Source organism: Oncorhynchus tshawytscha, linkage group LG08 (assembly GCF_018296145.1).
Source record: "Oncorhynchus tshawytscha isolate Ot180627B linkage group LG08, Otsh_v2.0, whole genome shotgun sequence".
NCBI lineage: Eukaryota > Metazoa > Chordata > Actinopteri > Salmoniformes > Salmonidae > Oncorhynchus > Oncorhynchus tshawytscha.
The window spans coordinates 5,303,839-5,318,851 of NC_056436.1; the positions used below are offsets into that span (position 1 = coordinate 5,303,839).

The 15,013-nt window shown below is 43.7% G+C and overlaps 1 protein-coding gene across 1 annotated transcript; it reads right to left on the reverse strand.

Annotated features, from left to right (window-relative positions):
* Positions 1-980: 980 nt before the first annotated feature.
* si:ch211-93g23.2 (uncharacterized protein LOC100005086 homolog) lies at positions 981-14,626 on the reverse strand. Its single transcript, XM_042325105.1, has 6 exons — positions 14,326-14,626; positions 13,443-13,603; positions 12,860-13,073; positions 11,198-11,301; positions 2,307-2,444; positions 981-1,973 (listed from the first exon to the last, which is right to left on the reverse strand). The coding sequence occupies exons 1-6, from the start codon at positions 14,434-14,436 to the stop codon at positions 1,877-1,879; spliced, it is 825 nt and encodes a 274-aa protein (XP_042181039.1). The 5' UTR covers positions 14,437-14,626; the 3' UTR covers positions 981-1,876.
* Between the last annotated feature and the right edge of the window lie 387 nt (positions 14,627-15,013).

The following is a 15,013-nucleotide window of genomic DNA, read 5'->3' on the forward strand; positions in this document are numbered from 1 at the left end:
GGTCTATGTTGCCTATGTTGTGGCTAAGAGTTGGGCCTATGTTGAGTTGGGGCTATGAGTGGCTATGAGTTGGGCCTATGTTGTGGGCTATGAGTTGGGGCTATGAGGTGGGACTATGAGTTGGGCTATGTTGGGGCTAAGAGTTGGGCCTATGAGGTGTGGCTATGAGTTGGGCCTATGTTGGGGCTATGAGTTGGGCTATGTTGGGCTAAGAGTTGAGGGGGCTATGAGGTGGGACTATGTTGGGGCTGGCTAAGAGTTGGGCTATATGAGTTGTTGGGGCTGGCTAAGAGTTGGGCCTATGTTGTGGCTAAGAGTTTGGGGGGCCTATGTTGGGCTATGAGGTGGGACTATGCTAAGAGTTGGGTCTATGTTGTGGCTATGAGTTGGGGGGCTATGTTGTGGCTATGAGTTGGGTCTGTGGCTATGAGTTGGGACTATGTTGGGCTATGAGTTGGGTCTATGTTGTGGCTAGTTGGGTCTATGTTGTGGCTATGAGTTGAGGTCTATGTTGTGGCTATGAGTTGGGGCTATGTTGGGGCTATGAGTTGGGGCTATGAGGTGGGGCTATGAGTTGGGGCTATGAGGTGGGTCTATGAGTTGGGGCTATGAGTTGGGGCTATGAGGTGGGGCTATGAGTTGGGGCTATGAGTTGGGGATATGAGGTGGGACTTGTGGGGCTATGAGTTGGGTCTATGAGGTTGAGTTGGGGCTATGAGGTGTGGGACTATGAGTTGGGGCTATGAGGTGGGGGGCTATGAGGTGGGGCTATGAGGTGGGGCTATGAGGTGGGACTATGAGGTGGGGCTATGAGGTGGGGCTATGAGGTGGGGCTATGAGGTGGGGAGGGGGCTATGAGGTGGGGCTATGAGGGGGCTATGGGGCTATAGGTGGGACTAGGTGGGATGAGTATGAGGGGTCTGGGGCTATGAGGGGGCTATGGGGGACTATGAGTTGGGGCTATAAGGTGGGACTATAAAGTGGGACTATAAAGTGGGACTATAAAGTGGGACCACGAGTTGGGGCTATAAGGTGGGACTATGAGTTGGGACTATGAGTTGGGACTGTGAGTTGGGGCTATGAGGTGGGACTATAAAGTGGGACTATGAGTTGGGACTGAGGTGGGACTATGAGTTGTGGCTATGAGGTGGGGCTATGAGGTGGAGCTATGAGTTGGGGCTATGAGTTGGGGCTATGAGTTGGGACTATGAGGTGGGGCTATGAGGTGGAGCTATGAGTTGGGGCTATGAGTTGGGACTATGAGTTGTGGTTATGAATTGAATTCGGGCCATGAGATGGGGCTATGGGAAAGTATTACTTTATTCTACCACTAGGGGCACCATATGGCATTTCAGATGGGGAGACGTCACTACTGTCAGAGACTGACTCCTGCCAGGCAGGATCTCAGTCCTACTCCTCTGAAAACACATGCACACACACACACCAGCCTCAACACTCAGAGGGACACAGAGGGAGCATGTGTGAGCGCATACGCAAGAGGCTGGAGACATTGGACTGTGTGTTCAGAACGCAAACCACTGTAATTACCAGTTACAGTTAACTTTATAGTAAACCAGAGAAGACAATTGTATTTTAACAAGCTGTTTCTTTATAAAACAAGAAATGGTTGAGCTCATCGGGTATCCAGACTATTCTGAAACATCGTAAAACATTTTCTTTAGGTGGTATTGGAGTTCATGTGGGTTCACTTTTCATTTTGACTTTGATGGACTAATGATTTAAGTTGTATGTAACATGTGGTCTTATTTGTTGTAATGTGTAACCCCTCTTTTAGTTGTCATTTTGCCATTAGATGCAACAGAAAACATCAAGGGAAGAGACGGGTCTGTGGGGTTTGCTGCGTCTTTGCCCCAGATCAGGCTGCAGCAGGTTTGCAGGCCAGCCAGTAGAAATACTTCACCACCACTGTGATCTCTGTGTCTGGATTCGACTCCCCCATCTCAGACAGCAACCTCGGCCAGAAGAGGAGGAGTGGAACAGAGTGAGTGACAGTCAAAGAAAATGGTCATCAGCTCACTGAGATTTTCTCAGAGATGAGAAATTCAACTCATTTCAAACCAACCTGCACTGCACTATTTCTGGAATTGTGTTCAAATGTTTATATATATAAACCTATAAGCAGATAAGTCTCCCCTCGTAGATAGTTGCTTCCAGTGTTCATAATTGTAATAGAATTGTGCAGACAGTAGTTTACAAAAATAAACATGGTGTAAACATTGCTAAAGGCACATTCAATTTAATTCCAGCCTGCAAATCATTTTGAGCACCTGTATGCTGAAGCTCACCTGTTCCTGAAGTCCTGGGAGAACCTGTGGGCTTCCACTGGATCCTGCTTCAGAAACGCCCGATAGCTAGAGAAGGTCTCCACCATGCCGATGTAGCCACTCAGAGGCATCGGTCTCCTCATCCGCAGACACTCATGCCTGGAAAGAGCAACACAAAAACACTGAACAAAATCAGAATATTATTTTATGCTAAGCTAGGCCAGGCTATTCTATGCTAGGCTAAGCTATGCTATTCTATGATACTCTAGACCAGGCTATGCTACGCTACGCTAGGCTAGGCGATGGTATGCTAGTATACTAATATTCAGGGCAATCGTAAAGTATTCCGACCCCTTGACCCCTACACATTTTATTCAATTACAACCTTACTCTAAAATAGATTTTTTAAATATATATTCAGACCCTTTAGTCAGGACTTTGTTGAAGCACCTTTGGAAGCGATTGAGTCTTCTTGGGTATGACGCTACAAGCTTGGCACACCTGTATTTGGGGAGTTTCTCCCATTCTTCTCTGCAGATCCTCTCAAGCTCTGTCAGGTTGGATGGTGAGCGTTGCTGCACAGCTATTTTCAGATCTCTCCAGAACTGTATGATCGGGTTCAGGTCCGGGCTATGGCTGGGCCGCTCAAGGATATTCAGAGACTTGTCCTGAAGCCACTCCAGCATTGTCTTGACTGTTTGCTTAGGGTCTTTGTCCTGTTGGAAGGTGAACCTTCGCCCAAGTCTGAGCAGGTTTTTTCTGTTCATCTTTCCCTCGATCCTGACTAGTCTCCTAGTCCCTGTCACTGAAAAACATCCAAACAGCATGATACTGCCACCACCTTGCTTTCACCGCAGGGATGGTGCCAGGTTTCCTCCAGACGTGACGCTTGGCATTCAGGCCAAAGAGTTCAATCTTGGTTTCATCAGAACAGAGAGTGTTGTTTCTCATAGTCTGAGCGTCTTTAGGTGCATTTTGGCAAATAAATGCCAAGTGGGCTGTCATATTATTCTTATTTTTAATTGAACCTATTATTTAACTAGGCAAGTCAGTTAAGAGCAAATTCTTATTTACAATAACAGCCTACCCCGGCCAAACCTGGACAACGCTGGGCCAATTCTGAGCCGCCCTATGGGACTCCCAATCAAAGCCGGATGTGATACAGCCTGGATTCAAACCAGGGTCTGTAGTGATTCCTCTAGCACTGAGATGCAGTGCCTTAGACTGCTGTGCCACTCAGGAGCCCCATGGGCCTTTTAATGAGGAGTGGCTTCCATCTGGCCACTCTACCATAAAGGCTTGATTGGTATAGTTCTGCAGAGATGGTTGCCCTTCTGGAAGGTTCTCCCATCTCCACAGAGGAACTCTAGAGCTCTGTCAGAGTGACCATTGGGTTCTTGGTCATCTCCCTGACCAAGACCCTTCTCCCCCGATTGCTCAGTTTGGCGAGGCGGTCAGCTCTATGAAGAGTGGATGGTTCATCATTTAAGAATGATGGAGGCCACTGTGTTCTTGGGGACCTTCAATGCTGCAGACATTTTTTGGTACCCTCCCCCAGATCTGTGCCTTGACACAATCCTGTCTCGGAACTCTACTGACAATTCCTTCAACCTCATGGCTTTGTTTTTGCTCTGACTTGCACTGTCAACTATAGGACCTTATATAGACAGGTGTGTGCCTTTCCTAATCATGTTCAAATCAAAATGACCACAGGTGGATTCCAGTCGAGTTGCAGAAACATCTGAAGGATGATCAATTAAACAGGATGCACCTGAGCTCAATATCATAGCAAATGGTGTGAAAACTCATGTAAAGATTTGCAAAAAATGTCTAAAAAATTGTTTTCGCTTCGTCATTGTGGGGTATTGTGTGTAGATTGATGAGGAATTTTCATGTATTTAATCCATTTTAGAATAAGGCTGCAACGTAACAAAATGTGGAACAAGTCAAGGGGTTTGAATACTTTCCGAAGGCACTGTGTCCACAGTAGACACAGAGACAGATACACAGTAGACACAGAGACAGATATACAGTAGACACAGAGACAGATATACAGTAGACACAGAGACAGATATACAGTAGACACAGAGACAGATATACAGTAGACACAGAGACAGATATACAGTAGACACAGAGACAGATATACAGTAGACACAGAGCCAGATATACAGTAGACACAGAGACAGATATACAGTAGACACAGAGACAGATATACAGTAGACACAGAGACAGATATACAGTAGACACAGAGACAGATATACAGTAGACACAGAGACAGATATACAGTAGACACAGAGACAGATATACAGTAGACACAGAGACAGATATACAGTAGACACAGAGACAGATATACAGTAGACACAGAGACAGATATACAGTAGACACAGAGACAGATATACAGTAGACACAGAGACAGATATACAGTAGACACAGAGACAGATATACAGTAGACACAGAGACAGATATACAGTAGACACAGAGACAGATATACAGTAGACACAGAGACAGATATACAGTAGACACAGAGACAGATATACAGTAGACACAGAGACAGATATACAGTAGACACAGAGACAGATATACAGTAGACACAGAGACAGATATACAGTAGACACAGAGACAGATATACAGTAGACACAGAGACAGATATACAGTAGACACAGAGACAGATAGTAGACACAGAGACAGATATACAGTAGACACAGAGACAGATATACAGTAGACAAGAGACAGATATACAGTAGACACAGAGACAGATATACAGTAGACACAGAGACAGATATACAGTAGACACAGAGACAGACAGATATACAGTAGACACAGAGAGACAGATATACAGTAGACACAGAGACAGATATACAGTAGACACAGAGACAGATATACAGTAGACACAGAGACAGATATACAGTAGACACAGAGACAGATATACAGTAGACACAGAGACAGATATACAGTAGACAGTAGACACAGAGACAGATATACAGTAGACACAGAGACAGATATAGTAGACACAGAGACAGATATACACAGACACAGACAGATATACAGTAGACACAGAGACAGATATACAGTAGACACAGAGACAGATATACAGTAGACACAGAGACAGATATACAGTAGACACAGAGACAGATATACAGTAGACACAGAGACAGATATACAGTAGACACAGAGACAGATATACAGTAGACACAGAGACAGATATACAGTATATACAGTAGACACAGAGACAGATATACAGTAGACACAGAGACAGATATACAGTAGACACAGAGCCAGATATACAGTAGACACAGAGACAGATATACAGTAGACACAGAGACAGATATACAGTAGACACAGAGCCAGATATACAGTAGACACAGAGACAGATATACAGTAGACACAGAGACAGATATACAGTAGACACAGAGCCAGATATACATACAGTAGACACAGAGACAGATATACAGTAGACACAGAGACAGATATACAGTAGACACAGAGACAGATATACAGTAGACACAGAGACAGATATACAGTAGACACAGAGACAGATATACAGTAGACACAGAGACAGATATACAGTAGACACAGAGACAGATATACAGTAGACACAGAGACAGATATACAGTAGACACAGAGACAGATATACAGTAGACACAGAGACAGATATACAGTAGACACAGAGCCAGATATACAGTAGACACAGAGACAGATATACAGTAGACACAGAGACAGATATACAGTAGACACAGAGACATACAGTAGACACAGAGACAGATAGAGTAGACACAGAGACAGATATACAGTAGACACAGAGACAGATATACAGTAGACACAGAGACAGATATACAGTAGACACAGAGACAGATATACAGTAGACACAGAGACAGATATACAGTAGACACAGAGACAGATATACAGTAGACACAGAGACAGATATACAGTAGACACAGAGACAGATATACAGTAGACACAGAGACAGATATACAGTAGACACAGAGACAGATATACAGTAGACACAGAGACAGATATACAGTAGACACAGAGACAGATATACAGTAGACACAGAGACAGATATACAGTAGACACAGAGACAGATATACAGTAGACACAGAGACAGATATACAGTAGAGACACAGAGACAGATATACAGAGACAGATATACAGTAGACACAGAGACAGATATACAGTAGACACAGAGACAGATATACAGTAGACACAGAGACAGATATACAGTAGACACAGAGACAGATATACAGTAGACACAGAGACAGATATACAGTAGACACAGAGCCAGATATACAGTAGACACAGAGCCAGATATACAGTAGACACAGAGACAGATATACAGTAGACACAGAGACAGATACACAGTAGACACAGAGACAGATATACAGTAGACACAGAGACAGATATACAGTAGACACAGAGACAGATATACAGTAGACACAGAGCCAGATATACAGTAGACACAGAGACAGATATACAGTAGACACAGAGACAGATATACAGTAGACACAGAGACAGATATACAGTAGACACAGAGACAGATATACAGTAGACACAGAGACAGATATACAGTAGACACAGAGACAGATATACAGTAGACACAGAGACAGATATACAGTAGACACAGAGACAGATATACAGTAGACACAGATATACAGTAGACAGAGATATACAGTAGACACAGAGACAGATATACAGTAGACAGAGACAGATATACAGTAGACACAGAGACAGATATATACAGTAGACACAGAGACAGATATACAGTAGACACAGAGACAGATATACAGTAGACACAGAGCCAGATATACAGTAGACACAGAGACAGATATACAGTAGACACAGAGACAGAGACAGATATACAGTAGACACAGAGACAGATATACAGTAGACACAGAGACAGATATACAGTAGACACAGAGACAGATATACAGTAGACACAGAGACAGATATACAGTAGACACAGAGCCAGATATACAGTAGACACAGAGCCCAGATATACAGTAGACACAGAGACAGATATACAGTAGACACAGAGACAGATATACAGTAGACACAGAGACACAGATATACAGTAGACACAGAGACAGATATACAGTAGACACAGAGACAGATATACAGTAGACACAGAGACAGATATACAGTAGACACAGAGACAGATATACAGTAGACACAGTAGACACAGAGACAGATATACAGCAGTAGACACAGCCAGATATACAGTAGACACAGAGACAGATATACAGTAGACACAGAGACAGATATACAGTAGACACAGAGACAGATATACAGTAGACACAGAGACAGATATACAGTAGACACAGAGCCAGATATACAGTAGACACAGAGACAGATATACAGTAGACACAGAGACACAGATATACAGTAGACACAGAGACAGATATACAGTAGACACAGAGACAGATATACAGTAGACACAGAGACAGATATACAGTAGACACAGAGACAGATATACAGTAGACACAGAGCCAGATATACAGTAGACACAGAGCCCAGATATACAGTAGACACAGAGACAGATATACAGTAGACAGATATACAGTAGACACAGAGACAGATACACAGTAGACACAGAGACAGATATACAGTAGACACAGAGCCAGATATACAGTAGACACAGCCAGATATACAGTAGACACAGAGACAGATATACAGTAGACACAGAGACAGATATACAGTAGACACAGAGACAGATATACAGTAGACACAGAGACAGATATACAGTAGACACAGAGACAGATATACAGTAGACACAGATATACAGTAGACCAGATATACAGTAGACACAGAGACAGATATACAGTAGACACAGTAGACACAGACAGATATACAGTAGACACAGTAGACAGATATACAGTAGACACAGAGACAGATATACAGTAGACACAGAGACAGATATACAGTAGACACAGATATACAGCCAGATATACAGTAGACACAGAGACAGATATACAGTAGACACAGAGACAGATATACAGTAGACACAGAGACAGATATACAGTAGACACAGAGACAGATATACAGTAGACACAGAGACAGATATACAGTAGACACAGAGACAGATATACAGTAGACACAGAGCCAGATATACAGTAGACACAGAGACAGATATACAGTAGACACAGAGACAGATATACAGTAGACACAGAGACAGATATACAGTAGACACAGAGCCAGATATACAGTAGACACAGAGCCAGATATACAGTAGACACAGAGACAGATATACAGTAGACACAGAGACAGATATACAGTAGACACAGAGACAGACAGTAGACACAGAGACAGATATACAGTAGACACAGAGACAGATATACAGTAGACACAGAGACAGATATACAGTAGACACAGAGACAGATATACAGTAGACACAGACCAGATATACAGTAGACCAGATATACAGTAGACACAGAGACAGATATACAGTAGACACAGAGACAGATATACAGTAGACACAGAGACAGATATACAGTAGAGACAGATATACAGAGACAGAGATATACAGTAGACACAGAGCCAGATATACAGTAGACACAGAGACAGATATACAGTAGACACAGAGACAGATATACAGTAGACACAGAGACAGATATACAGTAGACACAGAGACAGATATACAGTAGACACAGAGACAGATATACAGTAGACACAGAGACAGATATACAGTAGACACAGAGCCAGATATACAGTAGACACAGAGCCCAGATATACAGTAGACACAGAGACAGATATACAGTAGACACAGAGACAGATATACAGTAGACACAGAGACAGATATACAGTAGACACAGAGCAGATATACAGTAGACACAGAGACAGATATACAGTAGACACAGAGACAGATATACAGTACAGTAGACACAGAGACAGATATACAGTAGACACAGAGACAGATATATACAGTAGACACAGAGACAGATATACAGTAGACACAGAGACAGATATACAGTAGACACAGAGACAGATATACAGTAGACACAGAGACAGATATACAGTAGACACAGAGACAGACAGTAGACACAGAGACAGATATACAGTAGACACAGAGACAGATATACAGTAGACACAGAGACAGATATACAGTAGACACAGAGACAGATATACAGTAGACACAGAGACAGATATACAGTAGACACAGAGACAGATATACAGTAGACACAGAGACAGATATACAGTAGACACAGAGACAGATATACAGTAGACACAGAGACAGATATACAGTAGACACAGAGACAGATATACAGTAGACACAGAGACAGATATAGACACAGTAGTAGACACAGAGACAGATATACAGTAGACACAGAGACAGATATACAGTAGACACAGAGACAGATATACAGTAGACACAGAGACAGATATACAGTAGACACAGAGACAGATATACAGTAGACACAGAGACAGATATACAGTAGACACAGAGACAGATATACAGTAGACACAGAGACAGATATACAGTAGACACAGAGACAGATATACAGTAGACACAGAGCAGATATACAGTAGACACAGAGACAGATATACAGTAGACACAGAGACAGATATACAGTAGACACAGAGACAGATATACAGTAGACACAGAGACAGATATACAGTAGACACAGAGTAGACAGATATACAGTAGACACAGAGACAGATATACAGTAGACACAGAGACAGATATACAGTAGACACAGAGACAGATATACAGTAGACACAGAGACAGATATACAGTAGACACAGAGACAGATATACAGTAGACACAGAGACAGATATACAGTAGACACAGAGACAGATATACAGTAGACACAGAGACCAGATATACAGTAGACACAGAGATATACAGATATACAGTAGACACAGAGACAGATATACAGTAGACACAGAGACAGATATACAGTAGACACAGAGACAGATATACAGTAGACACAGAGACAGATATACAGTAGACACAGAGCCCAGATATACAGTAGACACAGAGACAGATATACAGTAGACACAGAGACAGATATACAGTAGACACAGAGACAGATATACAGTAGACACAGAGACAGATATACAGTAGACACAGAGACAGATATACAGTAGACACAGAGACAGATATACAGTAGACACAGAGACAGATATACAGTAGACACAGAGACAGATATACAGTAGACACAGAGACAGATATACAGTAGACACAGAGACAGATATACAGTAGACACAGAGACAGATACACAGTAGACACAGAGACAGATATACAGTAGACACAGAGACAGATATACAGTAGACACAGAGACAGATATACAGTAGACACAGAGACAGATATACAGTAGACACAGAGACAGATATACAGTAGACACAGAGACAGATATACAGTAGACACAGAGACAGATATACAGTAGACACAGAGACAGATATACAGTAGACACAGAGACAGATATACAGTAGACACAGAGACAGATATACAGTAGACAGTAGATATACACACAGAGACAGATATACAGTAGACACAGAGACAGATATACAGTAGACACAGAGACAGATATACAGTAGACACAGAGACAGATATACAGTAGACACAGAGACAGATATACAGTAGACACAGAGACAGATATACAGTAGACACAGAGACAGATATACAGTAGACACAGAGCCAGATATACAGTAGACACAGAGCCAGATATACAGTAGACACAGAGCCAGATATACAGTAGACACAGAGACAGATATACAGTAGACACAGAGACAGATATACAGTAGACACAGAGACAGATATACAGTAGACACAGAGCCAGATATACAGTAGACACAGAGCCAGATATACAGTAGACACAGAGCCAGATATACAGTAGACACAGAGCCAGATATACAGTAGACACAGAGCCAGATATACAGTAGCAGTCTGGATACCGTGGCTTTTCAGCAGCACTCACCACTCTTTGTCTGGGTACGGGCATGAGTCATACATCTGTTTGTAGAGAGGGACCGTGGTAGTACCTATGTGGGCACTGCGAAATGGCAGCAGGTTCTTGTAGAACTGGAGGGGGACATGAATAAGGTAGTATTATTTTCCTGTTGTTTTCGTACTCTGAATTACTTTCCCGTTGTTTCCTCACTCTGAAGTCACACAGTGTGCACACTTCATAGAAGGCCAGATCCCAGTGTGCACACTTCATAGAAGGCCAGATCCCAGGGTACACACTTCATAGAAGGCCAGATCCCAGGGTACACACTTCATAGAAGGCCAGATCCCAGTGTACACACTTCATAGAAGGCCAGATCCCAGGGTACACACTTCATAGAAGGCCAGATCCCAGTGTGCACACTTCATAGAAGGCCAGATCCCAGGGTACACACTTCATAGAAGGCCAGATCCCAGTGTACACACTTCATAGAAGGCCAGATCCCAGTGTACACACTTCATAGAAGGCCAGATCCCAGTGTACACACTTCATAGAAGGCCAGATCCCAGTGTACACACTTCATAGAAGGCCAGATCCCAGTGTACACACTTCATAGAAGGCCAGATCCCAGTGTACACACTTCATAGAAGGCCAGATCCCAGGGTACACACTTCATAGAAGGCCAGATCCCAGGGTACACACTTCATAGAAGGCCAGATCCCAGGGTACACACTTCATAGAAGGCCAGATCCCAGGGTACACACTTCATAGAAGGCCAGATCCCAGGGTACACACTTCATAGAAGGCCAGATCCCAGGGTACACACTTCATAGAAGGCCAGATCCCAGGGTACACACCTCATAGAAGGCCAGATCCCAGGGTACACACCTCATAGAAGGCCAGATCCCAGTGTACACACTTCATAGAAGGCCAGATCCCAGGGTACACACTTCATAGAAGTCCAGATCCCAGGGTACACACTTCATAGAAGGCCAGATCCCAGTGTACACACTTCATAGAAGGCCAGATCCCAGTGTACACACTTCATAGAAGGCCAGATCCCAGTGTACACACTTCATAGAAGGCCAGATCCCAGGGTACACACTTCATAGAAGGCCAGATCCCAGTGTACACACTTCATAGAAGGCCAGATCCCAGTGTACACACTTCATAGAAGGCCAGATCCCAGGGTACACACTTCATAGAAGGCCAGATCCCAGGGTACACACTTCATAGAAGGCCAGATCCCAGGGTACACACTTCATAGAAGGCCAGATCCCAGTGTACACACTTCATAGAAGGCCAGATCCCAGGGTACACACTTCATAGAAGGCCAGATCCCAGTGTACACACTTCATAGAAGGCCAGATCCCAGGGTACACACTTCATAGAAGGCCAGATCCCAGTGTACACACCTCATAGAAGGCCAGATCCCAGTGTACACACCTCATAGAAGGCCAGATCCCAGGGTACATTGAACTCAGAGAGTGTTACATTTAAACCTTCACAGAGTACATATGAGTCCCAATTATTCAGTGTTAAACTGGTTCATTTAACACTGAGATAGTGGGACTCCTGTACATAGTCAGTTGGTCAGTTCATTGTATGTGATGTTGTCTCCATCTGGAGCAGCCTACTATTTGTAATGATCTTATCAATTAAATCAATCAATTAAATCAGTTGTTATCTGACCTGATGACAGATGTCAGTCAGAGTGTGGGAGTGTTGTCCGTACTCCAGGTCCATGTCCAGGGTATAACTGATGAGGGCCAGACACCCTCTGGGCTTCAGCAGCCTGTCTGCCTCCTGGAGGAACCGTGGACGGTGGAACCAGTGGGCCGCGGTCATGGAGGTCACCAAGTCTGCCCCGCCGTCAGCGAACGGTAACTCCTCTGCAGGACACTGCCTGTGGGGTTATGGGAGATGTGAGACAATGTCTGCATGCTGACGAAAGGGTTACACATTTGGGATGTTTAACTGGTGACATTTGGACCTCAACGTGTCCGAGTTAATTATGTTACTAGTTCAAACTACAGGGATGTTTCAATGGGGTATGGTATCAAAAAACAGGATAATTACATCTAAATATGAAGGAATTAATGAATACTTTATAGTCCAATAGACACTGTTGTCTGCCAACAGTACCAACCTTCCTGACAGACATATAACACATCACAATACATACAACACTTCACTTATTAAAGTATGACCTTGGACGAGACCTTGATCAAAGCAATTCCCGCCCACTATCCTGCGTGCCCCTCCCCCTTCTTACCTGTAGAAGATATTTGGGGCGCTGCTATTGGCCAGAGCCAACTCCAGCTGGGCGGGGCTGATGTCTGTCCCAATCACCTGGGTAAAGTGAGGGGCCAGTAGGAGTGTCCCCTGTCCCGAGCCACAGCCTACGTCCACGGCAAGGTCGAACGGCCTTCCTTTCTGAAGTGACAATAACATCGGAAGTCAGCGGTATATCAGCGTTATATCAGCGTTATATCAGCGTTATATCAGCAGTATATCAGCAGTATATCACCGTTATATCAGCAGTACATCAGCGTTATATCAGCGTTATATCAGCGTTATATCAGCAGTATATCACCGTTATATCAGCAGTATATCAGCGTTATATCAGCGTTATATCAGCGTTATATCAGCAGTATATCAGCGGTATATCACCGTTATATCAGCAGTATATCAGCGTTATATCACCGTTATATCAGCAGCATATCAGCGTTATATCAGCAGCATATCACCGTTATATCAGCAGTTATATCACCGTTATATCAGCAGTATATCAGCGTTATATCACCGTTATATCAGCAGCATATCACCGTTATATATTATATCAGCATTATATCACCGTTATATCAGCATTATATCAGCGGTATACAGTTTGTGAAAAAACACATTACGCTAATAAATCCAGATAGGCACAATTATAGCAGCCAAATACATACGATTAGATCGGTTTGGGCTTACACAATTGTGAACCATTTTTGTTCACAAAAATCATTCGAACATGGGCAAGGATCTAGGGGCAAACTACATTCCCTGCACGGACACACACACACACACACACACACACACACACACACACACACACACACACACACACACACACACACACACACACACACACACACACACACACAGGCCCCTACCATATTCTCCAGAAATGCCAGTATCTCTGCGATCAGTTCCTGTGGGGGGGACACCCTGTACCTCAGGTAGGAGGCTGCGTGCTCTTTGCCCTCAAAGCGACGGTGAGCCATGTTGCCGTGCTGTTACCGTGCTGTTGCCGTGCTGAGTCAGAATGAGAGAGAGAGTTCTGAGGACCCTGACTACCTCTGGGACACTAACATCAGACACAGAGGTTGTTAATTAACCACCAGGGCTTCGTCCCAAATGATCTCTCCTTCCTCCCAAAGTGTGCACTTGTTCACTTCCCTTTGCTAATTTCAAAGGAAATATACCTGGTATAAGAAAAACTGTGGAAAACCCCTCAAGCCCTTTTCTGCACCAATACAATGCATTTAGATCTGTGGAGGGGAACGAGTGCAGGGAACGAGTGTACACTTCAGGAGAAAGGAGATATTATTGGGATGCACCCCCCAAGGAAACCACACTATTTTGCTGCACTTCCTTCGGAGGACAGAAGAGGTCAGTATTAGACAGAGTATGTCCTGTAGGAGCTGGAGCTGGGACTGGGGACAGAGACAGAGAGAGACAGAGAGCAGGGAGAGAGACAGAGATAGACACAGAGCAGGGATAGAAACAGAGACAAAGAGCAAGGACAGAGACAAAGACAGAGAGCAGGGATAGAGACAAAGAAAGAGAGCAGGGACAGAG